Below are 26450 nucleotides of genomic sequence, written 5' to 3'. Positions count from 1 at the left end.
AAATATTAAATGAAATTGGTATTTAGGTAAAGAGAATTTATTGCGTGATAAGGATCAATTAATCATTTGACAAAAACATTTTAATTTTGTGATTAAGATAAAAAGTGAGTTGATTAAGTAATAAGATAATAGTTTAGGCAAATCCCATCTACCAAGTAAGGTCCATTATCAGATTTAGATCGTTGACAATTGACAGTCCCATGTGTGTATATCCCCAAATCACTCTCACTTCTTCTATAAGCTATAATTAAAATAATATACGTCTCTCTAATTGTTTATTTGTTTTCTATTCTATGATAGAAATTTATATTAAAATTTAATTAATTTAAATTTATTTCACACCCAATTTATTCAAAGAAACATACATTTTTTCAAATTTTTTTATTGATTTTAAAAAAATATATCGCATAAACATACTCTTTAACTTAATATCAAATAATCTCTAATTCTGAATATACACAATTAGACACTAAGTTTTACTATATAAAATAGAACAAATAGACACACAAATCATACACGACAGTATATTAGAGATATACGCGAACTGCATTGTATTATGTCAAATAGAATATGCGTGTCTGCTTATTCGATTTTATATAAGTATTTACTTGTCCACATTCAGTGAGAGATAAAAAACATTAATATCGATTAAAGCACAAAGTTGAAAAACATATTTATATACTATTACATTTAATTTAGAACATCAAATTAAAGATAAAAGGAAAAGACTTCGTCGAATGCAAATACATATCATGAAATGTCTGATAATCATATTAAAATTCGACTAATGAATATTTTTCTATACTTAAAATTCAAAAAAACCTTTATTGAATATAAATACATATCATAAAATATCTGATAATCATATTAAAATACGACTAATAAATATTTTTCTATACTTAAAACTCGAACCACGCCACATTTTGTTATGGGATGAAATAGGGGGTGGGGGGATGGAGAAAAGAAAGGGGAGAGAAAAATATAGCAAGTAAATGCGACCATTTCAAAGCGAGAGAAGGTCGCTTGGCCGAGAGAGAAAGGGTTGGTTGGATTTTGATAGAAACAGAGTGAGATTAGATTGTTGAATTGTCTTCTCTCTCATCATCATACATCACACGGTTCACCGATGGTGAAGGCGATGCCAGGTGCTGATGATGATAGCAGCAGTATCGCCATGACCACTCTAACCACCACCAACAACATTCTTTTATCCAAACAGGCCATCTTTATTATTATTGTTATGCTACTTTTGATCATTTTTTTAATCTTAATCGCCTGCAAGTATAAGCCATGGCGTTTCTTTTACTCTCATCCTGTCTCCTCCAACTCTGTCTTTCGCAATAAGAACACAATCAAGGTCAGACCTTTTTCTTTTTCATTTTATGATATTGGGTTTCTTGGGGTTTTGCTTATTGTGGATTATAATATGAAATGCTATTCATGTAATTTGCTTTATAGGGTTTTGATTCTTCGCATAATAGGCTGAGATGTAAAAAAAATTTCTTGCTTTGGATTGAATTTTTTAGGGTTTATAGTTCCGTGGGTCGACCCATCTTTGTTTGGTATTGAGGTGTAGTTGGTTGGTTGATTGGTTATATTTCTAATGAGATGTGAGATTGAGATTTCATTGATAGATCATGATGTTTGGTTCTGCACAGTTGTATTTGGGGATGCAAATTTTGAAACTTTTTTGGTTTCGGAAGCTGGTATTGTTTCCTAGTTTAGTGAATTTTCTGAATTGAATGTGGATAGCGTAGACTGGTTCCTATGCTTAGGGATACTATGTTTTTCACGTGGCGTAGGAGAGTAAGCTTGGACAGAGGAGAAACTCTGAGACTTGGAAAAGTTTATTTTCTCCTATTAGGAACTGAATGTGAATTTGATCCCATAATGATCAAGCAATTAAAGTTCCAGGGGGTGGATATTCTTTAGTTTTCATGAAGAGGTATCTACATCATTATGTGGTTGTTTACTAAGGAGGTTCTAAGAGGCGATTTTCGCTTACCTCCCATGATATGTTACTAGGTATGCTGTCCAGTACTTACAGTTCAAAATTCTGTATTATGGCCCCTATGATTTGGTATTTGACGTGGTTTGTATCTGCTGAGGATTTTGGAGGACCATATGAATTTCTAGAAGTTAAATACAAATAGCTATGTCCTACTTCGTCGATCGTTGCATATGAGGAAAATAACAGGTCTGAGTAGCAGGGGCGCATAATATATTTGACTAGTCATCTAGGTATCTACTCTACTCCTCGGTTTCATTCTATACAAGTAGTATTTGACAGGGTGCGGAGTTTAAGGTAGAAAGACAACTTTTGGGACACTTCCAAGTCCAGAAGTACCACTAGAACTTGTGGTTGTAGACATGCCATGATATTTCTCCGACTATAGGGGCATTGTTCATTAGGGTGAAATGAGAAGTTTACATGTAAAGAGTCCTCAAATATGGAATATGTCATTCTTTTTAAAAGGAAAATTATGCCATTCTTTTTTAATAGATTAAAAAGTGAAAGATGGGGTATATTTTTTTCATGAGTAAGACCTTAAAAGAGCAGATGATATCTATCTAGATGGCAACCTAGATATCATCTACTGATTGTATTATCTTAAGCAATAATGATTTTACTATTAATCAAGCCTCAGCTCCAGTTTAGTTGGGGTCACTTGAATGAAGCCTCTATAGCCATTTCACTTTTTCATGTCAATTTCATCTACTAAATAATTTGTCCTTCTAAGGCAAATTTGGAGTTCTCTAAAGCTCAGGCTCATATTTCCACATACATGATTGTCTCTAACCAGAATTAAAACTCTATATTACACGGGCCTAATTAGGGGTGGGCACTTGGTATGTCCGGTTTGAATAGTTTGGTTCAGTTTTCAGTTTGTAATTTGTGAATGGAAATTGAACTAAAGTTAATTCGGTTTGGTTTGATTTTCTAAATTTTGTCCAGTTACCTCGGTTTGAACATTTCCAGTTGTGCCTTTTCAAAATAAAATAAGAAGACCTTGAAACAGATAAACCCTTATATGTTTCTAGTCTTGCTCTTCACCCAAGTCCAACTTGATTGAAATTAAATTTATACTCCCTCCGTATCAATTTGTTTGACCTATTTTGACTTGGCACGGAGTTTAAGAAAATAAAGGAGATTTTTGAATCTTGTGATTGTTAATTAAAGACATGTCAAATGTACCAAAATACTCTTAATCTTGTGGTTATAAACCTGCCCTGTGGAAAGTTACAATTAAAGAGTTTCTTAAAAGGGAACGAGTCATTCTTTTCGAAATGGACTAAAAAGGAAAGTTAGTGAAACAAATTGAAACGGAGGGAGTAAATGTTATGGTGGGGGAGTTCTATCAAACAAGTTGCGTTGAGATGAGGTGAATTCTTTTAGCGTAAAATGGGTCGTGTGACGGATGAAACGTGAAGATCTTTGGTTCTTTTGATGGTACGCTTCTAACTGATAGTGCTCTGATGGACGCTAATTAATTGAATGGACTAACAAATACGGATTTAAAATTTAGGCTGAAGTCATCGACAACACCTTAAAGTTGTTGCATAATTCACTTAGTCACCTCAACTAAGACTAGTACTCTTTGAACACCTAAGTTATTCAACAGTTGTACCTATCAAACACAAAATTCTGATGTGGCAAAAACACGTCTCTCACTTTTGTTGGGCGTGTGAAAGAATCTCAAGTAATGTTTATTTTTCATTGAAAAAGCTTGCATTTTTTGTTCTTTTATTGATATTTGGCACTAAGCAAATAACTAAAACCAAAATTTCATTCATTTTTAGAAAATAATGATTTCTTAATTAAAAAAGAAAAAGCAACCTCCACCTCTTAGGTCATTGTCTTCTTCGCCCCCATGTTTACCTTCCAAAATTCTCTCTAAATTTTTTCTCCTGGGCATCTTTTTTGCTATTTTATTAATTTTCTTTCCTTGCAAAAGAAAAAGAGTCATGAATCAACTTTCTTCTTCTCCTTCCATCACGGGACCACCTCATCACCGCCAACCCCGTTCATGTGATCTGGTACTAAAGGAAACATTATTTTTCATTCACAATTTCTATTTGACACTTGAATCTGGATGAAAGATTCTTTTTCTATGATTTATTCTTACAAGAAAAAACAAGTGAGCTCCAAATAGGAGTGTGGGGGACGATGATTAGGGATGAAGAAAAAAAGGGGGAAAAGGGTTAGGTGGTTTAGCTGGGGAGGGTGTCGGCAGGAGTTAGAAAATGAGTTCTTTTTTTTTTTGACTGATTGTTCTTTTGGTTAACGGCTAACATTATTTTATTTATTAAACTAAAAAATCATTTTATTATTATTTTGAGCCTTTATGACACATCATTGCTCTATTTGTTGGTTTATCATAACATCAATGTGTGAGATACACTCGTTACATTCTATAGACTGTGACGGATTGACATTTTGTGTTTAGTAGGTATAAATTTCTTAAGATTTTGGACTGTTAGATAGGTACTAGTCCTAGTTGAAGTGTCTAAGTGGAATATGCGGACAACTTGAAGGGCCCGTTGATGACTTGATCCTAAAATTTAAGGAACAACTCACAAATAACTTGGGTTTTTCGGTTAACTGAACTTCTCTACTCTTTAAATCGAAAAATGAAACCAGAAACTTTGGTCCTATAGATTTTTCCAATAACCAAATAGTGCCCACTCCTAGGCCTAATACAAATAAACAACAATAACTAAGCCCACCTCTTCCAAGTTCTTTTCTTGTTTTTAACATATATCCATTGTTCTTTTTTTCTATGAAGTTGTTAGAAATTCTAGTTGGCTAGCCAAACTTCTAAGTACTTTTCTTGTTCCTGTGTCCTGGCTTGCTAGAATGTGAAAGATGTCAACATATAAACACGCATAGCTAAATTTTTTAACCTTCTCATGCTTTGGTCTTTTTAGGCACTTCATATGTCGGTAAAAGTTCTTTGAGTCCTTACAAAAGATTTGGCTGTACTTACTAAACTGCTAACCCTCCAAAACAAACCAACAAAAAGACCATCAATGTAGGTTGTGGACTATCTTGTTCCTATGCAAGAGCATGTTACTTTTGACTCTGTCTGATATGAAATAACTTTCATAGGATGCTAGGGGAGATATTTTTTATTCTGTGGTTACTTTAATATCTTCCAAGTTGTTGTTTCATCATTCATGTTTGTGAAGTATAAGTTTGACTCTTCCTTCCCCTTTATGGTTTATTCTTTGAAATTGCTATCTTTTATATGTTATGTAGGGTGAAGATATAGAGAGGCCTCTTATTTCAGATGATTTGCATCTAGTTGAAAGCCAGAGTCATGAATATTCTAGAGGTTATGCTCATGATGCAGGCAGTCACCAGAATCAAGGGGCTTATGGTTCACCCTGGACACAGGGACTTGTTCATAAACAAAGGATAAATCCTCAATTAACACATAGTATATAACACATTCCTTTCTTGTTCATTGGCTTTTTATGCTGTATAGTTCATAACTTCAATTGCTTTTTCCAGCCGACAGTTTTGTTCTGGATGTTTGTGATACTTCAGAAGATATCTCTATTGGGCAGACGCTTAAGCGTCCACTTGTGTTTAATCAGTTAGCAGAAGAACAGAAACACATCAGACCAGAGGATGTAAAGTACAGACCGAATTTGGCAATACAGAACGAGAAGTTCGGAGATTTTGCTCCTAAAGATACAAAAGATCAAAGTAATTTCTTCTATCACTGTGACAAGTGCTTGATGTTCTTTACACTCTTTTGATTGGAAGCGTGTGTAAATAGTGTCATCATATTTTCCTTTTAGAAGTGCAGGAAGCATCCTCATGCTGGAGGTTATCTCAGGACCCTGTCAAGGTCTTCAACATTCCATGCAGTCAACAGATACATCTAGGCTTCCACTTACTCTTGGAAGAGTGACACCTAGTGATATCTTGGTGATGGATTCAGAGGTTTCTGGCAAGCATGCTATGATAAACTGGAATATAAATGTATGTCCATTGAAAATTAGGGATTCTTATGGATCTTGGCAGATGTTATTAACGTGTTGTATTGTTTCTTAGTTATGAATTTGCAAAAGAAAATAAAATAGAAGACACTTTCCACTTTTATTGTTTCAGAAATTGAGGTGGGAGCTGGTTGACATGGGTAGCTTGAATGGCACACTAGTAAATTCCAATGCTGTGCATAATCCTCATTCTGGGAGCAGACAGTGGGGCGATCCAATTGAGCTTGCAAATGGGGACATAATAACACTTGGCACAACTTCGAGAATATTTGTAAGTGAATGGTCTTTGTGCTGCTGTCACTATGTTAAAGTTCTTCATTTGATGATGGACTCATCCCCCTCCCACAAAATAAATGAATGAATAGACAAAGAATTCCTTGGTGATCCTCCCCACTAAATAAAGGCATCAACTTTAACAGAGTATCTTTGCTTTGTATACTTCCATGTTATAGTTATATTCAAGGCTAGCTATTTGAAAAGTTATTAGAATTTATTTGTTGCAAAATTGATGACCAAGGAGTTGCTATGAAAACAAAGGATACCTACAGTCAAGGAGCACCAGCAAGAAGTGAAACTCAATGGCACTAATGAACACCCCGTGCTCTAGCATGCTCCGTGTCACCCCATAAAGAAAAAAGTGCCTAATGATAACATTTGAATTCTTTGGTCGATGTAATTACTTAGCTAAAAAGGGAGAAGAATTGCCAAATATATATTTTTTTTGGATAAAGGTAACATTTGCATATCTATCATCAGCTCAAAGCTGGTATGCTGGTATCCAAGAATCTAGATCATATCCTCGCTCCACACGTGTGTGTCTGGCATAAACAAAAGATAAAGAAAAGAAAAGAAGAAAAGAGAAACTATAAGGTCCCTAGAATGTCTACAATAGCCACAGGGTCAACTACACCAATAGTAAAAAGTGATAATGCAGTCATTTTAATCTTGTGCAGAGGGCTGCTCTTGTTATCAGAACTCCCTAGAATTCCTTTCTTTCCATATGGTACACCAAATAACTGCTGGGACAATTTTCCATCTACTCTTGTCTGGGCTGTTACTGCCCTCCTTGTTCCAGCTTTCTGGAGCCTGTCCTGTTCTCTATGGAACAGTCCAACTTATACCTATGAAGCTAGTAAACAAATTCCAAAGCTGGCGAACCACCCTGCTCACAAAAACATCTTGGGCACATCTGTGGTCACCTCTTCATAAGATTCTCTTGTGTAATACACCTTCTTTAACCACCAACCAAGTAAAAACTACCAGTTTATCTGGTATTTTAACCTTCCATATAAGCTTCCAAAGCAGAATTGCCAGATATATAGCCTCCTTGAAAGACCATTTTTGTGCTCTCACCATCACTTCCCTTATTGATGCTATTCGTCCACCATTTCTCTCATGCTCTGTCCCTCCATCTCCTTGGTCTAAATCTACCCCTTGCAAATTTGTGGTGATCTGAGCAGCTTTTGTATCGAGTTGAGAAGTTCATTTACAGGGGGTGCAGGTAAACTTGTATGATGTAGGGTGCGGGGTTTTCAAAGAGCAACTAAAAAAGGTATGGAGGGTTATAGAAGTTGATGAAGCCTTTAAGTTCTTTTCCAAAACTATATTTCACGTGAAGAAACCAAATTGGCTCTTTTCATTTGAACAGAATGTTGAATTTTCCAACTGCTATAGGTATTAAAATAAGGATTAAGCTACAGATTGATCATGGAAATTACAGTTTGCTCTTTATTTTACTGAAACATAAATAATTTGATCTCTCTGATTAAATGAGAGTTGAAACCAATCATGACAAGGTGAATAAGAAAGTAGGATTTCAGAAGGGATCTAAGTAATCTTTTAGCATGATACAAATGCAAGGCATGAGTCCTAGCATGGGTTTTGAATATAAAAAGTTGATCTAATACAAGGACTTCCCCTCAATCCCTAGCTAGATGCAGTCAGTCGTATGAATGATATCACAAATGCTCTGTTTGGGTCCAAAATATATTATGCTAAGTACTTAAAGATTGTGCAACTCTGGAGTTCTCTAATATACTCTAGTCAGTGCTCATATCTTTAATATACTTAGGGTGTGTTTGGTATGAAGGAAAATGTTCACGGAAAGTGATTTCCTAGAAACTGTTTTCTTGGAAAGTAAGTATTTTTTTTCTTTTCATATTATCTAGTGTTTGGTAAGTAAGCAAGAAAATATTATCCAAGAGTTTTTTATGTTAACTATCAAAACATTATGGAGGTGGGTAGGGATGGGCAGTGGGGGTTCAGGGGTGGCAGTAGGGGAGTATGATCAAGGGGTGAGGGTTAGGGGTATTGGGTGGGTGGAGAGGAGACAATAAACTTGGAATGCACTTGCGCGATTTGTTTCCCCTACTTCCATTTGGGAAGTCTTTCCTTATTTTAAGGAACTTGTTTGCCTAGAGAAAATGTTTGGAACCATACGTTGGAAAGCATTTGCTGTAACATGTTCCCTCTTTACCAAACCCACCCTAAGAGTCTTCTCATAAGCACTAGTCTTCTAGTTGTTATCACATATACGGATTTCAACTTCCATTGTTTTCTAGATTTTGCGATCTGCCTGTATTTAGAGAAAACCTAAATATGTTGAGGTAATTCTTTCCATGTGATTTTAGGTCTAGTGCGTCCTCTTTTTACACCTTAATCATCATGTTTTCACATGTAAGAAACCCGTGTGCATCCAGAGGCCTACGTAACACGTGGCTGAACCAGCTCAAGAATTTTCTCATTTATATGTGTTGGTTGCACCATATATGGATATGATCATTTATGATCTTATCTAATCTTGTATGACCACATATCCATATGAGTATTCGCATCTCTGCAACACTTATCTTGTGGATGTGATGAGCTTAAGAGCCCCAACATTCACTCTTCCGATCACCAAATACTTCTGAGACACATATCAAGCATCCTACTTTAATCTTATGTGTAACATCTTTATCCATCATTCCATTCTTTGGGAACATTGAACCTAGAAAAGATGTTCACATTTAGCTACCTCAATATTTGATCTCACCTCAACTAAACTCTTATCTCGCTGGCTAAACTTGTAGTGCCTGTGTCTGTCTTACTCTTAACTTATCCTAGTGGTCAAAGAAGTGCAGTCACAGCCTTGGAACCAAGGTTTTAATCCCAGCAGAGGCGACACTAGTTGAATTTTTTGCATTTGCTCAAGTCTTGGTTCACATAGTTATCATTGCTGAGAGGTAGCAGATATCCATTTACTCGAGGTGTGTGCAAATGCTGACGTGGATACCACTGTTTATCCAAAAAATATTTTGTAATATGTATATGTTCTTTGATAAAAAGCAATATCTGGTATTTCCAGAAAGTTGATTGTACTGTATAGAGGAATAAAAGCCCTATTGAATGAAACAAATGAGTTAAGGATAGAGCGGGAAGGAGTGATTCCTAACAAGTTTAACTAACTTCCTTGTAGGAAGATTCACCTACTGACATTTTGGAGAGTGAACCCATCCTCTTTTGACTTGCAATTGATATTTTAAGATTCTAGCTTCTTTTTTTGGATGTCCTCTTACACAGCTCAAATTTTACTTGTTTTTATTATCAAAAATGTAAATTGTTAAATACCAATTATAAAAAAGAAATCATTCAATACCTAAATCTGGTCTAAGTTAGTCGGGTTTGCCTTTGTAACCCATTTTAGTTCTTTTGGATGGGGGAAGAAGTAGTAGGAAGATGAATAATACTCTGGTATAGCATGTGTTTACTTGTATAGACTTGAAATTTGAAAGTGTCAATGAGCAACCGTGATCCTTTAAGTCACCTACTGTTAATATTTGGGTGGAAAAACTAGTGTATTGGAGTTCACCTGTTTTAAAAAAACCTAGTGTATTAGGGTGAATTAATCATGAAATGCTTAATTTAAGTCATTAAATTTTTTAAATGGGTGGCATTTCAGAAAAGCTTACATGTCTCCCAGAGTCCCAGGCAAACCAAAATAGAAAATTGGTTGCAAGTACCTTAAAAAAAAATGGTAACAAATAATTAGTGTTTGATTGCAGGCGTGTATGCAGGTGCTCATTGTCATGTATTTTTTGATTCCAGGTACATATTAGATCCCAAAATGATCATGTCCCATTTGGGATTGGTATAGCATCAGATGCCATGGCCGTACGTCGAGGAGGAAAGAAGCTGCCTATGGAAGATGTTTGCTATTACCATTGGCCTCTTCCGGGAACGGATAAGGTTTTACAACTGGAGGGTTTATTTTGTTTTTCTGGCCAAAATATAATGACCAAAAGATTTGTATATTTGACATTGTAGTTTGGATTGTTTGGGATATGCGATGGACACGGAGGAGCGGATGCTGCGGTATCTGTCAGCAAGTAAGTTATAATCGCTATGTTATGTCATATTTATATTTAAAAAATCAGTACATTAGGCAGCTCCATCACTAAAATTAAAAGGTAATCTTGACATGGATCATGCGTTATATTTTCTTCATTTACCAGTCACAAAGCAATTTTGATTTTCTGCCAATGATATAAGCTGTAATTTTCTTGGATTATGGAGAAAATGTCCTGCGAGATATTCTATATTCTGGATGATAGCACATCATCTTTAGTCATTGAAATTAAGGAATGTACTTTAAAAATTAAATTTTTAGTTGAATTTCCGGAATGAAATGCTATTTGTTTTTTGCTAGTTTGTAAATTCTTCATCACTCCTGTGTGCTAATTTTATCTTTGGTTTTTGTTGTCCCTATACAGAATAATGCCTCAGATGGTTGCTAGTATCCTGTCAGATTCATATAGAAGGGAGAGGGTATTATCACAATCTGATGCTTCAGATGTTCTTAGAGAGGCGTTCTCTCAAACGGAAGCAAGTATAGACCACCACTATGAGGTTTTTACCTAGACTTATTTTATAAATCTTATATGCCTTATTCACCTGATTAAAGCTTTATCTCTTGGTGTGGTGCAAGTATGTAAGTTTTGTGTCTGTGTGTATCAAGTTATCTATATCAACGTTGTGAGTTGAACGGCAGAATTTTATGGTTAGGTCCATGCGCTGGTGCAGATTTACCTTGTTCTCATGTTTTTTGCCTTAATTATTCGATTATTTAGTTCATGCTGCACATCACTGTTAGACTTACATGCTCTTACTTTGGAGGAGCTTAAGCTGTTATAGGTTTTAGTTTGTTGAATTTACTAACATTTTCCTTATTGCTTCAACAAATCTGTCAGGGATGTACTGCAACAGTGCTTCTGGTGTGGGCTGATGGTGATGGGAATTTTTATGCGCAATGTGCAAATGTTGGAGATTCAGCTTGTGTTGTAAAGTGCGTCAATCACACTTCCGTCAGTAATTTCATTTGCTAACTATTAAAATGTGGCTGCATTTCAATATGGCATTTGGCTGCTTTTGATGCTCTTCATTCTTGTCTTGTATTTAATAATAATCTGATTTTCTTTGCATGGTCCGTTGCCAACCTTTTTGTTTTAATACCCCTTCTGTTGGAAAATGCCTCAGATATATCCATCTGTAGTGTAATGTTCTTTGAATTTAGTAGGAAAAATACATAAAATTCCCCCTGAACTTGGCAGCATAACTTACTTTACCACTTTAACTTTACAGGTAATTATTTACCCCCTAATCTTTTTGCAAGTGAATTTAATAGCACCTAACATATACAATACCAGTTTCATATTCATGGGTCAAGTGCAGATGCGCCACCTAAGTGACACCTCAGTGCCACATCGATGACATGTCAAATACTTGATTTTTTATTTTTATTTTTTTAACTTTTCCAGATCTTTTAAAATTTTTATTTTCACTCTTTACCCACCCTCTTCATTATTTCATTTGGGTCAATTTCTTAAGATCCAAAATTTCATATTGATTGATTCATTTTATTTTTCATTGCTTTGTAATTATTCACTATTACTTCTATCAATACTTATATTAGTTACCATACCTTTTTTTTTCCCAACTAGGTGAAACTATCAACTTATATCAACAATGGTGATTTTAAATTTATGCAAAATCGATATGCTAATTTTTTAGATTTGCTTTTGCTTTACTTATTGCACTTCTTAATGCATATTCAGGAATAGATTAAGCAACGCTATAGTTAAATGAATAATTTTTTTTAAAGAAAAATCAAATCTCAAAAGTAAAGAATAAAGAAAATTATGTGGGTCTTGAATGTGATTTTCTATTTTTGTATAACGAAAAAATGTATAGGATGTAGAGTTTGATGAAAAGGAGAAAGAGGATAGGTCGGTGTTGGGGTAGGATGCAGTGGGAGTTTGAGGAAGAAGAGACAAGCAGGGGAGGTGGGGTTTTGAGAAAGGGGTGGAGGGGTTTGAAGAAGAAGAAGAATGGTAGGTGGGCGTTCTCTTTTTTTTTTCTCATTATATATATATAATGCTAGTGGGACCCTTATTTTTTTCAAAAAGAAAAAAATTTACGCGGCTTTAGTTTTTTTGCTTTTCTTTTTTTGCCACGTCATATGTTAAGGTGGTATTAAGTTCACATGAAATGAAATTAGGGGGGTAAATAAACACCCTTGTAGTTTAAGTGCTAAAGTAAGTTTTGTTGCCAAGTCCAGGGTTTCTTTTTACGTATTTTCTCAAGTTAGTATAATCTTTTATTAATATTCTAGTCCAATTCTAAGATATATTGGTTGGTTAGTATTGGGGTGGGGTCGGGAGACTGAATCCGAGTGGTTGAGACTTAGGAATAACAACCTGGAGATTGCATATTCGAATCCCAGCTACAGCATTCAATGTGAGTGTGAGCTCATCTGCTCCATGCCCCCATCTTCCATGTGCAGATTTACTATTTGGTTGCCCCACAATTAGTTGAAGATGTATGTAATTGAACACTGTCATTAAAAATAAAGATACACTGGTCCACAGATAAAGTAATTGTGCAAATACAGTCTTAGGTCGGGATTGTGCATCTATGTTCAATTGCTAAGGAAGTCATTTGGACTATTTTCTATAGTTGTCATAGTTTTGTCTCCTCAATTACTCTGTTCAGATGACTAGAACTTCAAATTATTATATCCAATTTTCAAGATTTATGCCTTGAATTGGTATGATGTAACTTTTTTTCATCAAGAAAATAACAATTATCTATAGGTGGTGAAGTATGCTCCCAACATGTTATTGGTAAAATTAAGATGTATCTTTATATTTTGAGATTGAGCTTTAATAGTTTGCAATGTTACGAGAACATAAACCATTTTTTTGTTAATATCTTGTAGTTCTAACTTGGTCTTATGATTGGAATATGTTGTTTGCAAAATTTCTTCATAAATTGTTGTCAGACCAAAATATAAGTGTAGATATTGGGCCTTTATAGCCCAACATATTCATCAAATGATTGTCATAAAAATGCGGGTGTGAAAATGGGCGTACAATCATACAAGATTAGATGATCTCATCTGTCAAAAGGTGTACACAACATGCATAGAGGATTAAATAGGAATAGTATGGGTAAATGGTTTCACCATGCCTTATATGAACATTAAAGTGCAAGAAAACTACACAATTTAAACAAAGAATCTACACATACCAGTACTAGCTAATTAGGATTAAGATTTATTTGTTTCTTGCATGGAATCCACTTTTCTCATGAGAATTTTTACTGTTTTGACACTTATGTTAACTTAGTATTAAATTAGATCTTAGGTTAACTCGCTTCTCAATAGCTAGCTCAAAGGGAGGAGGATTGCTCAAGCCTTATGAGGAGTCCACCCATCTCATTAACCACCAATGTGAGACTGTTGTCATTCTTTGACACCCCTCCTCAAGCCCATTGCTTAGCATCTGGTGCTTAAGCATTTTTGATTTCTGGGGCCCCAACATTGGGTAAGATAGCTCAAAGGGAGGAGGATTGTCCAAGCCTTATAAGGAGTCCACCTATCTCATTAATCACCAATTTGGGACTTTTGTCAATACAGCTGGAAGGAAGACCATGGGAGATCAGAGTTTGAATCCCAACAAAGGAAATATATGTAAAACTACCTTTTCAATTTAATTTTTTATAAAACTAGTTGACTTTCCCCCATCTGTCTATGTTTTGGTGGGTATAGCTACCTGATATCTATATTGGTTTAAGTAGACGTGTAAAGAAAATTGGCGCAAGCAACATTATTATCGAAGACATTGTTAGTTTAGAGAATCTTTACCTTTAGAGAACCACTCTTTACCTTATAAAACAGATTTAGTGTTAAAAAAAATAGGTTCAAATAAGCCGCACGGATGACTAGAAATTATATGGCTGATCCTACTAGTTTAGGATTAGTATTTGGTTGATTGATAGTTACATATTTCTAGTACATATTTGTAGGTACTAGGCCGTAGTGATATGTTATATGTGCTACAAGTTCTCTTGTTGCCATACCTTGTCAACTCATTCCACGGAAGGTGGAGGATTTTGGAGAAATGTATTATAACTTGGCTTAAACTCTTTGTTCTGTTTTTGTTTGAGTCAGTATTGACGGGAAGCAGACAAAAATGACTGAAGATCACAGAATAACTAGTCACTCTGAAAGGCTGCGTATCCAAGCAACAGGGGAGCCTTTAAAAGATGGGGAAACGAGACTATGTGGTGAGTAGAATCTTTTGTTTCTGTTGTGCTTGTATCCGCTGTATATTAATTCAACAATCAACTGATTTGCTTGCTCTTAACTAGGTTTAAACCTTGCTCGTATGCTCGGAGACAAATTTCTTAAACAGCAAGATGTTCGCTTCAGTTCAGAACCTTATATTAGTCAAGTTGTGTACATACATCAAGCTAGCAAAGGATTCGCACTGTTAGCTAGGTAATTTGACATCATCTCATGTATTGCGACTGATCTGTTCCGTTCTCCCTTTGATCTGATTTTCCTTCTCATCTCCCCATCCACCCTCTACTGAAATTAAAGAAAAAAAATAAACTGTCCACTAGGTTTTCCTTCATCATGTTATCTATTTTATATGGTTTGCCATGACATGATTGTGTCAAATGGGATAGGACATTTTTAAGTACATTTCTTCCGGATTCTTCAAAACATGTCAAAGAATAGTAAAAGAAACTGCACATACCTAAATCAGATACTCACACCCTTACTTGGATACCTACAGCATATTCCAAGTAGTAGTCTTGCATATACCGTAGATACTGTAAATAAATTTGGTTTCCGTTTTTTATCCAGTTTGGCCCAATATTCAGTATACCCATTGTAGAAATCATAGAGGAGTTGCACCCGTGGTTGTCACCTAGTGGTCAATGAGGTGGCTAAGAACCATGAGTATTCAGGTTCAAATCCTAGCGATGACAAATAAACACTAGGTAAACACTAGGTGTTTTCTACCCATTGTCCTAGCTTTGGTGGACAGAATACTGGTGGGAGGTGATAGGTGGAGTATATGTTACTTTCTTGTCATTTGCTGTTCTGCTATGCTTGACGTCGTTTGGCTTAAAACTTGCTTTAACTTTGTTCTTCCAGTGATGGATTCTGGGATGTTATTAATGTTAAGAAGGCAATTCAACTAGTCCAACAGGTATATAAAGCATTTTGGTGGTTCCTGTATATAATGTTCTTATCAAATTTATAGCTTAACCGATGTTCAATAATTGCAGGCAAAGGAGAGAATCTCAACAGAGGAAGAAATTTCTGCAGAGAAAATAGCAAATTCTTTGCTGAGCGAGGCCAGAACATTGCGTACAAAAGACAACACTTCAATAATTTTCTTAGATTTCGAAAACGCCCATAGAATTCTTTCTTGTAAACTTGATTCATAGGATTTACTTCATATCTCTAGTATTTTACAGTGATAAATATATGGTTGAGTTATCTTTTTAAAAAAATGAAAAAATATATATTGAAGATTAGGTTTCTGATTTTTTTCCCCCCGATCTGACCTTGTGTTAATATTCATGTAATTCTCAGATCTGTAGTCTGTACATTCTCAAACTTCAACAATGGTGATCCTTGTTTATTTCGATCAGATAGAAAGATGAAATATGAATGTTTTTGAATCCAAATGCCAGTTTGCAGATTCTGTACAACTTGAAAGAGTAGTTTCAGGGTCAAATGTGTAGAGTGAGAAGCAAACATTGAACAATTGTCAAATTATCATAATAACTATGAAAACAGAAATACCTTTTAAAATTTTTTATGATTAGATGTCCGACTTATTAAAATTATCACAGGAGTTTGTTTTGGTAGGTAGGATGAGATAAGCAAGGTGAGATGAAATAATTTCGGGATCATCTAATACCTCAAAACCAATTATGGGATAAAGTTGATTAAGAAAATTTAAGAGATTATTATCCTTTTATCTTATGTATCAAACAACTTCGTAATGTCTACAATTTTCATTGGAAGATGGATATTTTGGTTCTTGAGTTATGACGTTACTTATCGAGTCGAGTGTTTTTCGTAAACAAAATAGGGTGAGGTCTGGGTATACTCCATTCATGGAATTTCATTGGATATGTATTATCGAGTTATGACATTATTTTAAATTTGATTTTTCTGAGTTACGTATATTTAGCCTTTTAATTAACTTGGATGTGTCATTTTTTTAGTCTTTAAACCTATTAAACTTAATGGAAGGTTAAATGTACGCATTTATATTAATTGAAGGTTAAATAAACTGAATAAAATAATATCAAAACTGGAATAGCTCAGGGACTAAAGGCTCGTTTGGTCGTGCGATATGAAATCATCACATGGAACATGAGATATGAAATTTTTGTGTTGTATATTTTCTCATAAACACAAGAATCTAATAAGTTGTTAAACTATTAAAATAGTTTCAATAATTTATTCAATCTTACCAAATAACAAAAATTTATAAAATCACATAATAAATTATTAGTAAGTCATTGTGGTCAGTCTTGTTCACTCAATATAGATGAAAAATATTTTTTTTTATTAAACATTAAAGTAGTAGTAATAAATTTGGTTCATAAATAAATTTGATATAAAATGATGAATTTGACGAATATAAATGATAAAGTAGGAATTGATTTAAAATAATAATAAATTTTATGTTGATAAGAATAATAATTTTAAAAAGTAATGATATAATTAACAATTTTATTTACATTTGAAACAAATGACTAATAAATATAAATATCAAATTATTTTAATAAAATATAAATTTGTAAGATCAATTTTTTATTTAAAAATCTCAAATCATAAAATGAAATTTTCAAATTATAATTTTTTTTTTTTAGAGAATATGAAATTTCATCTAATCATACGATGAAATCAGCTTGAGATTATATGTCCAAATGTTTATTTTATTTCACGAATTTCATATGAGGATATGAGCAAACACCTATTTTAAGACAAGTTGTAATTTAATTTCTTTTGGTGGTAACATAAATTGCAGCCGTTCGTCTAAAACCCTAAACCCTCTCTTCCTACAGAAATGGGGAAGAAGAAGAAGAGAGCCGAACGAGAAGCAGAATCGGAACTCCTGAATACAGAGACCATCAATGAGCAAAATGATCTTCATCTCGTGAATGGGGATTCGAAGAAGATAAAGAAGAAGAAAACCAAAGAGGTGAAGGAAGAAAGTGTGTTAAAGGAAAAACCCACGGTTTCCATAGCACTCGCGGGATCTATCATTGACAACACTCAGTCACTCGAACTCGCAACACGGGTAACTTTCATTATACTGCTCTTTCTCATTGTGTTTCTTTGAAATGTTTAGTGCTCACAATAACAACTGTGCTTCCATCCCAGACTAGTTCTTATACGTTATATGAATCATACTTATCCATTCCACTGTTGTTTCATAACTTGTCACAACTCACACCACATTTACTGTTATGGGATTTATCTTAATTTGTAGCTATTCCACCCTATTTGGACCGTTCCAGATGATCACATCCCTATGCATTGAATTCCAGCCATTTTACTAGTTCTAGTGCTGCATACCACCTCCTTTATCCGGTTTTGAGGATGACCAATGCCAAGTCACAGCAAGTTACAACTGATAAATGCATAGGTTATTTTTTTTCTTAGATAACCTGTTGTGTCTGGGCTAGCTTGCCTGCAGACTAATATATGGGATATCTGACACCTCCAGCTAGTAACTAGAGGTATGTCATGGAAATAAATCACCCAAGGCTTTTGTCTTTGCTTGGAGTTGAACCTGAGACCTTAGAGTTCTTGACCCTCTTTAGTGGACCACAAAGACACACCCTTGGGTCATAGATTACTTATTATATGTACAATTATGGGTGTTTATTATTCAGGTCATTTTTTATTGTTTTACTCATCTTATTATTACTTATTATCTCTCTTTTCTTATTTGGGCAGTTGGCTGGCCAGATTGCTCGTGCTTCCACCATTTTTCGGATAGATGAGGTGCTCATATTTACAAGCTAATCATTTGATCATGTGTTGATTTTGTTGGGTGAACCTTTAGTATGAGATTGGTGTTGCTTTCAGTATGTGGACGTTATACTTATATGTTTGAACACATGCATACAATACGAACTCTCCAACAGCTTCAGTTGTCAAAAGAGATTATAAATTGCTGTTTTGAGTGCAGAAATGAGTTAGAAGGTTTTTTTCTTGAACAGGTTGTTGTATTTGACAACATAGGTAGTTCAGTGGACTGTTCAGATCCAACGATGGAGGATGGGTCACATGATGATGAAAGTGGTGCTGCATTTCTTTTCAGGATTTTGAAATATATGGAGACACCTCAATATCTTCGGAAGAGTCTTTTCCCCATGCACAACAACTTAAGATATGTGGTGAGGATAGCTGTTTGAAATTATGATGGAATGTGAACTCTTAAGAGTTTGATTGGATTGGCTATTAAAAAAACTAGTCCCATTTCCTTTTTAGTGATTTGCTCCCTTGTACATATTCTGGTACTTTCTTAGTGCTACATAACATGTTTGCCTTTCTTAAAAAAGATTGGCTATTGTGTAGGTGGATTTATTTAATTCAGTACCAGTCGGGTGCTCAGTTATAAGCTCAGAGACTTAGTTATTTGATTTATTTTTGTACAGTAAACCAACAACAGTTCTGATTAACACTATTTTACTGATAAAAAGACAACACTTTTTTGACGAGGTTTACTAATTCAGTTCAGCAAAGTTATCCAAACTAAACAGGCTTAAATTTAATCGATTTCGTGATTTCTGATCTCAAAGGTACTGTTGTCTTCAGGGTTCGTTGCCACCACTTGATGCCCCACATCATTTGCGGAAGCATGAATGGGCTCCCTATCGAGAAGGTAGCATCCTAAAGAATACACTTATCATTTGCATGCCAGGCACGCTCTAGCTCATTTCAAAAAAGAACTAAAAGGATCTTGCACTCAATTGCTTGCTATCTTTTTTACTAAAATTTCCTATAATGAATGCATTTCACTATTATCCTTATAAGCTCATCCTTAATTTTCCTTGAAGTGCTAAAACTTCAGACTCTTGATTTCTACGAGAGAAATGCAAAATAAAGCTTATATTCAATGTTGCTATCCTTTTTAAAGCTCAGAATCTCAATATCTTGATTTCCATTTCCCAGCATCCTCCATGGGGGAGGTCTGGCACACTGCACACATAAGTTTCACCATTGGTTTAGCAAGGGTGCGATAAAGATGATATTGATACTATTTTTTTGTTTTTTGTTTTTCTTAATTTAGTTGGTCTTTGCAAGAGTATGATCATACATGAAGATGAATATTCAAATGATCATGCATGAAACTGATGGCCTGTCCTTTGGCATATAATCCTCTATGTAAATAATGATGCTTGCATGACTGTGTGCATGTACTTGTCTCTGTCTATTGCAATGGCATTTGATAAAGTTATTGGTGGATTTGGATTGTTTCCACTTAAGCATCCTTCTATGGCTTTGATTCATACTTCAAAAATATCTGTATTTGTTACATACAATAAATAGTTTACAATAAATAGTTATGGTGCAAAGTTTGTTGCATATGATGGCTTACACTTGATCTCTGAACTTCAGGTAGGTCCTGTTGAAAATTTACTTAACTGATGCTATAACTTTGCACCTATATACTGTATTAGTTATAATGTATTTTGACCAAAAAATAGTTATCTGGTTTGGGGTTGAGGTTGTAGTGGTAATTGTTTTGTATAGTTACCTAAATATAAGATTTGAAATCCAAAACTTCTAGAAGACTATCAAAATCTTACAAAACCAAACATTTTTCTGGTTTGTTTTAAAAAAAATATATGGTTTATGGATTATGGTGCAAAGTTTGCTGCATATGATGGCTTACACTTGATCGCTGAACTTCAGGTAAGTTCTGTTGAAAAATTCATGTTACTGATGCTCTAACTTTGCAAGTATCCTTACTGATCTTAAAAAAAGTTTGGCCCTATATGTTAAATGGACACAAATTTATATAGATGGCTAGTTAAAATGTAATGGTCCTTTTGACAATTCGGATCTCACATTACATGTTCAAATATGTCTGATTTTCTTTATGTCAATTGAATTATCCTTCTTGTTATGTGTAGCCATTTTTTATACCAAAATTGCTCAAATGCTTCTGTTGTCATGTTATATCCTTTTTGTTGATCATGTTGTGTGTTGATCTGAATATCAACTTGACATTCTTGATGGATGGGTGATGCCTTGGGACATCTTTTTTCTGTTTCTAGGTGTCACACTAAAGGATCGAAATTCAACATCTGGGGGAACACTTGTCGATGTTGGGCTTAGTAAGGTATTTCATTCTCATTGTCAACATGCTGTCTTACTTTGTATAACGCTCGTGTGGCCGCTACTCTTTTACTTGTATAGTGTAGCTGTTGTTACCATGACTCATTTAATTTCTTCTGTCAAGAATCACCTTATTCACATTGCATGCTGAGAAGCATATGTATGCAAATTAAATAAGAATATCTCTTTTGCAGACTTTACAACAGTAATACAATTGGGGCTACTCTTGTATTTTTTGGTTTCTTGTTCTCGAGATTGGGTGTTATAAACATAATCTGTAACTGGCAATGACTCTAATTAAAACAAAGAAACAAAAATAAGAAAGTCAAATACTCTTCTTCAAATTCTGCATTACATACTGTTTCTGCAAGATGCTGGGAATCCCTTGTACAACATATCTGGGCTGTTAGTTACCAAAAAAAACAATAGTATGTGGATTTTTTCCCAGGATGTGATTGGTTTGTCGGGGAATTCATAGTGCTCCCTCTGTAATCATTGTGTTAATGAAATAATGATAAGATGGGCTTAGATATGAAGCAGATCAACTTGACCTGGAATGGAGTTTGAAGATACTGGTAAAATGGTATTGAGATATGGATTATGAAAATGAAAACAGAGAGAACTTGTGAGGTATTGTTATTATTTTTCCAGTTATTGATTTTCATTTGCTCTCAAAAGGTAGAACTTTACCATTCCCAAGCTCTTTCCTTTTCAAAGTATAAAGTTTGCTAGAAAAGTAGGATCATGGACCGCCAATGTGGTTTGATAACCTGATTAATGTGAAACTAAGTGTAGATTATTTTATCACTTTTTAAGGAATGTAAAGCTCAGTATAGATTCTTTATCACTCTTTAAGGATCACATGGCCAGATGTTCAATCATGAAGTTGAAACACTGTATGATCAGATTCAGGCCGCTGCATGCAGTGTTCATTGCTCTTTCCTTTGTCCTTTGTTTTTCAAAGGGCTGTTGCTGCCTCTCTATTTCCGTACTCGCTGACGAGATGGTGTCTCACTTGAAAACCAAATGTTCTATTTGAACATGTTGGGATTTTATTTCCTCTTCTAGTAAACTACTAGAGCTGCATCCCAAAAGCATTTTGCTGATGTCAGTAGTCTTGATAAACAGAGTTGATCTTGTTCTTAATAAAAAGATAAAACAAGACATTGAAATATTGCTGGTATATTTTATTATAATTATACGTTTGTGTGAGTTGGCCAACTGTTCACATTGCTAGTACTTTGCAGCCTGTTGCAGTTGATCAAGTCATTGCCCCAGGAATAAGGGTAACAGTATCCATGGGAGCAGAGAGAAACTTGGACTCAGGTTTTTACCAGAATTATACGACTTTTATAGCTGTATATCTTGCTTCCTCTCAGCAGTAGTTATTACTTCAATTTCCAATTTTATTCCTATTTTGACTACCTAGGGCTAGGAAGTTTTTATGAATTATCTGATTGAATGAAATCTGTTTTTGCATTGTTGATAATTTTGGTACAGACATGTTTTCTCCTCACTCTCTTTTATTTGAACATTTATTCTCTCATTTTCGCCACACGGATATATGATGTTTGAAAGGGCACCTTCTCAATGTTTGTAGACTTCAATATAGTTTATAGTTAACCCCAACACAATGTGCTGTAATGTAACAAAATCCTTGAGTTCTCATATTTATTGAAGTAGCCTACATGATTCGTTATTTATAGTAATATTTCCAGAGAACTATCTCACACACAAAAGACTGCCTCAGGAACTGTGTTTTTTTCCTAACATGACTGTTAGTTATCTAAGTTCACAATTCCACGTTTCAATTCTCAGGCATACCACATCAGGTTGTCTCTTCTTCAACACCTATGGAGGATGCAGGGATGTATTGGGGATATAAAGTACGATATGCTCCAAATATCAGTTCTGTATTCAAGAATTGCCCATACAAGGTATTTGGGTTTTGTGTTGAACCCCTTTTTGAGAAGCAATGCATAAATAGTTACTGTGTAACATCTCTTGTTTGATTAGGGAGGGTATGATCACTTGATTGGTACCTCCGAGCATGGCCTTGTAATGAAGTCCTCAGATTTGATTCTCCCATCATTCAGGTATGTTTCGATAGTCGTTCTTGATATTTGTGTGCAAGTAGTCACCCCCCTTTTGTTACAGTAATAGTTCTCAATTAGTAGTCACCCTCCTGTTGTTCTGCAATGGATAGTCAGTGTATTCCTACTTCCTAGACCCAATGATCTTCGGAAAGCACTTCCATCTCACTTTTTTTATTGGATAATGCTAATTTAAAATGCATTTTGACCATGTGGAAACCCAAGCCATTTCACAGCAATGACTTCCAGGAAAAGAAAGTGAACCTATAACTCCACTGTATGGACTTGATAGCATAGTAAATGTTTTAAATTGCCATTTGTGTTGTGCTGAATTTTCACTGCAGGACATTTACTGCTTCTGTATGTATGTTTTCGGCTCTTTTGTCACTCAAATAGGTCTGGCATACTGACCTTTTAAACTAAGTCATAACCCAAATTTTTTCTACTAAAATTTATCATCTTCTATTTCTCTATTTATATGTTCCATTCTTTGGGGGCTGGGGGTGGAGTGGGGTGGGGGGTTACCAATTCACAACTTAAAACTTATCAAGCTCAGCAACCAGGATCCTTTTCTTCAATCTTGGTAACTGTTCTTGTTAGAGTGTTCAAGATGGTGTGACTGATATAGGTTGTCTCCTCTCACTTTATTAGCTAGCTTTTAGAGTTGAGATAAGGTTCAAGGTCTATATTTTTAACAAGGTATCAGGGTTAGATATATCCGTATTCTTGGTTTACCCAATGTATGTTGGGATCTTATGTAACATGGTCCATATTCCAGATGGTCCTGCCATGGGCGTGCGGCTTTTGTGTGTTAGAGTGTCCAATATTGCTTGAGGGTATGGGTTACTGTTGTCTCCTTAATGTGGTAGCTTCACAGATTGGGTTAGGCGCAATATTCATTTCTTAACTGTTCATATATATCTTTGAGTTATAAACTATGTTCATATCTTTAACATTCATATTGCTCTCGTTATATCAACACATTAAATAGAAATGCATAATTGCTCCATGTTTTTCTTATTTCCTTTCCTGAATACTTTTCATGTAACTGGCTTATAACCGTGATGTTATTGGCTTTATATTTTGTGTTATCTACTAATGCTGTTGGATTTTGTATTGGTTTCTCTAAATCTTTAGGCACCTGCTAATTGCTTTTGGTGGACTGGCGGGGTTGGAAGAGTGTATAGAAGAAGACAATAACTTAAAGGTACTATTTATGCAAACTTTTTTAATGGGGACTTGCCAAGTCTCCAAGTTTTTGAATTTCTATGGTGAAACCAAGTATGTACGTGTTACTGTGGTTAGATTTTTCTAAATTATATCCTTTTAACTTAATGAAAATAGAAACATTTTTTCTGTGGCAAGTGGTAGTTTCCGTGACTATCTCCTAATTCGCACTTCCTCCTATTTACTCTTTGGATCAACTTGGAGTGTATATATATAGAATTAAGAGGCCATATTCATATATATAGAATTAAGAGGCCATATTCATATATACAGAGAGAGTTAAGTGGCCATATTTTGTCATTTTGATATTCCATGACATGAACTGCTAGAGTTCAAGTAATAGAAAATTACAGTATGTTACCTTTCTCAAAAAAAAAGTGTGCAGTGGGAGTAGATGAAAAGATGAGCTGACTTGATTTTCTACTGTTTAGGGGAAAAGTGCTAAGGAGGTATTTGATTTATATTTGAATACATGTCCACATCAAGGAAGCAGGACAATTCGAACGGAGGTACTTATTTCAGCTTTCTTGTATGTGTATGTTATCTTAAGTTTCTACATTAGAGTAACTCTTCTGCTACCAGTGAAGGTGTCGACTAATTGTACTTCCAACCTTTTAACACAAACAGGAAGCCCTCTTGATTTGTCTGCAATACTTACAAGAGCCAGTCAACAATGTTCTGCAGAAGATTTAGTACCTCTGACATTACCAATCGTCTGAAGAAGCCTGGATACACAAGTCTATCTGTATGGCCTCTCCTATGCTCAGATATTGAAGATATTTCTAAGCAAGGAAATCACAAGTTATTGCAGTTAGTGGTGGCTCCTCCTGGTTTTTAGGGAACTCGAGGTGCTTGTACCATGAGCTGAATTGACCAGACTGTATGTACTCCATTTTTTGACACAAATGGTAGGTGAACATGAATTGAACTTTGGAGTTCGGTACGCTGGATTTCAGTTGAACTGGTTGACCTCTTTTTATTGAGTTCCATTCTATAGTTCATGTAAACATAAAATGATGGGAATTTTAATTCAACGGGAATTATATAAATATTCTGCTGTTGATATATCACTTTTATTTCATTTAGAATATAAATATTACTCAACTATCACCATTTTTCTTAAAAAAATACTAAACACTTTAAAAGTCTCCTTTTTATCTCCTAGTTGACATGATATTTTGAGCCTAATTTTTTTAAATAATAGACTTATTTAAATTCATTTAATTAGAATTAGGGAATAGGGTAAAGTTTCCATCAAGAGCTTTGTTGTATCACTTGCTACCTTACCCAAGATTTATAATGGGAGTTACTAGAATTGAATAAGTTCCTTTGCACCAAATTAAAGGTTGGACATGGACCTATATAAATCTTATTGACTTGGTCAACGAAATTTTCATATTTGTTTCATTTGATTGGAGAGAGGATTTGGGGGACAAAGAGAGGAGATTGATGATTATTTGAACTAGTTGGCTTCAATGGATGATTCAAGTAATTTGAGAGAATGGTTTATACGGGTAGGGGGCATTGGGTTTTAAGTAGGGAAAATGGGCCGTAGCTTGTTAAGAAGGAACTTGTATGCTTGAGAATCTTTTTTTTTTGTTGCTTAATTTTCACTTATATCATTTTTTTTTACCTATCACTCGTGTTTTGAAAATTGTCTATACAATTCAAACTGTTTATCTGGCTATCCCTCTTATTCTATTCACTGAAATATTATCTCTTCTTACTTAATATCATTAGAGTGAGTGTGTGTATCTATATCTAACTCTATATATATTAATGATATTAAGGAGTCATTAAATAGTGTTTTCACTTCTTCCTCTTTAATACCGTTAAAGTATATATACACTTTGATGGTGTAGTAAATGCAAATTAATAGTTAAGTTTCCCCTTTAATACTATTAGAGTATATATATTTTGATTGTATCATATAGTAAATGTGAATTAGTCGTTAAAAACAAAATGGTATGACAGTAAAGGGATAATCGTTTGTAAATAATTTCCCTTTTCGGAATACACATATTTTTTACATAAGAATTTATATGAATATTATATCAATAAAAAATTTTATTGATATAATGTTTTTTTATGTCAATTATAATAAAACTAATTTATTTTAACATATAATGCAAATCAGTAGTAGTTGAAGTATATAGCTATAGTATACTATGATTGGTATATAACATATACTCTTAGGTATCGTCATTTAATGACTTTAAACATGCTCATTATAATTTTTTTAGGAATCGCTTCTAGCTCTTCATACGTAATTATTATATTTTTCACTTATTTTTTTTCTAATACGTTGTATACTATGTATTATATACTAATAAAGAATAATATAGGGCTAGTCATTCATTCATTTTAAAAATACTAAGCAGTCTAGTATATATCATATATGACACAATTTATAT

General features: G+C 34.4%; 2 protein-coding genes and 2 non-coding genes across 5 annotated transcripts; all 4 read left to right on the top strand.

Annotated features, from left to right (window-relative positions):
• Positions 1-897: 897 nt before the first annotated feature.
• On the top strand, positions 898-16032 carry LOC101249298 (protein phosphatase 2C 70). The gene is made up of 13 exons (XM_004229367.5): positions 898-1357; positions 5261-5441; positions 5516-5713; positions 5817-5992; positions 6122-6280; positions 10096-10236; positions 10315-10376; positions 10761-10896; positions 11238-11332; positions 14498-14613; positions 14698-14827; positions 15494-15548; positions 15628-16032. Exons 1-13 carry the CDS (start codon positions 1127-1129, stop codon positions 15787-15789), a joined length of 1842 nt encoding a protein of 613 aa, XP_004229415.1. The 5' UTR covers positions 898-1126; the 3' UTR covers positions 15790-16032.
• A 1280-nt stretch (positions 16033-17312) lies between these two features.
• Positions 17313-25103, top strand: LOC101249013 (uncharacterized). Of its 2 annotated transcripts, XM_004229366.5 has the most exons (11): positions 17313-17663; positions 18326-18373; positions 18592-18768; positions 19190-19256; positions 20656-20720; positions 21964-22042; positions 22535-22653; positions 22733-22812; positions 23947-24016; positions 24468-24545; positions 24664-25103. In XM_004229366.5, the coding sequence occupies exons 1-11, from the start codon at positions 17430-17432 to the stop codon at positions 24727-24729; spliced, it is 1083 nt and encodes a 360-aa protein (XP_004229414.1). In that variant the 5' UTR covers positions 17313-17429; the 3' UTR covers positions 24730-25103. The 2 variants fall into 2 exon arrangements, with proteins under 2 accessions (XP_004229414.1, XP_010322517.1); XM_010324215.4 differs by lacking the exon at positions 18592-18768 and having other exon boundaries at positions 17353-17663.
• Positions 19967-20027, top strand: LOC112940798 (small nucleolar RNA snoR101). Its single transcript, XR_003245063.1, has one exon. It is a non-coding gene; the product is annotated as a small nucleolar RNA snoR101 (small nucleolar RNA).
• LOC112940797 (small nucleolar RNA snoR101) lies at positions 20264-20325 on the top strand. Its single transcript, XR_003245062.1, has one exon. It is a non-coding gene; the product is annotated as a small nucleolar RNA snoR101 (small nucleolar RNA).
• Positions 25104-26450: the final 1347 nt, after the last annotated feature.

Source organism: Solanum lycopersicum, chromosome 1 (assembly GCF_036512215.1).
Source record: "Solanum lycopersicum chromosome 1, SLM_r2.1".
NCBI classification, from domain to species: domain Eukaryota; kingdom Viridiplantae; phylum Streptophyta; class Magnoliopsida; order Solanales; family Solanaceae; genus Solanum; species Solanum lycopersicum.
The sequence above is the reverse complement of the archived record's forward strand: the minus strand, read 5'-3'. Positions and strand labels throughout refer to the sequence as shown.

Excerpts from the sequence above, each read along its gene's own strand:
- LOC101249298 (XM_004229367.5), top strand. The coding sequence starts at position 1,127 with ATGGTGAAGGCGATGCCAGGTGCTGATGATGATAGCAGCAGTATCGCC. Across the intron at positions 10,237-10,314 it reads CTCTTCCGGGAACGGATAAG|TTTGGATTGTTTGGGATATG; the intron begins GTTTTACAACTG and ends TTGACATTGTAG. Across the intron at positions 14,828-15,493 it reads GGATTCGCACTGTTAGCTAG|TGATGGATTCTGGGATGTTA; the intron begins GTAATTTGACAT and ends TTGTTCTTCCAG.
- LOC101249013 (XM_004229366.5), top strand. The coding sequence starts at position 17,430 with ATGGGGAAGAAGAAGAAGAGAGCCGAACGAGAAGCAGAATCGGAACTC. Across the intron at positions 18,769-19,189 it reads ACAACAACTTAAGATATGTG|GGTTCGTTGCCACCACTTGA; the intron begins GTGAGGATAGCT and ends TGTTGTCTTCAG. Across the intron at positions 20,721-21,963 it reads TCGATGTTGGGCTTAGTAAG|CCTGTTGCAGTTGATCAAGT; the intron begins GTATTTCATTCT and ends AGTACTTTGCAG.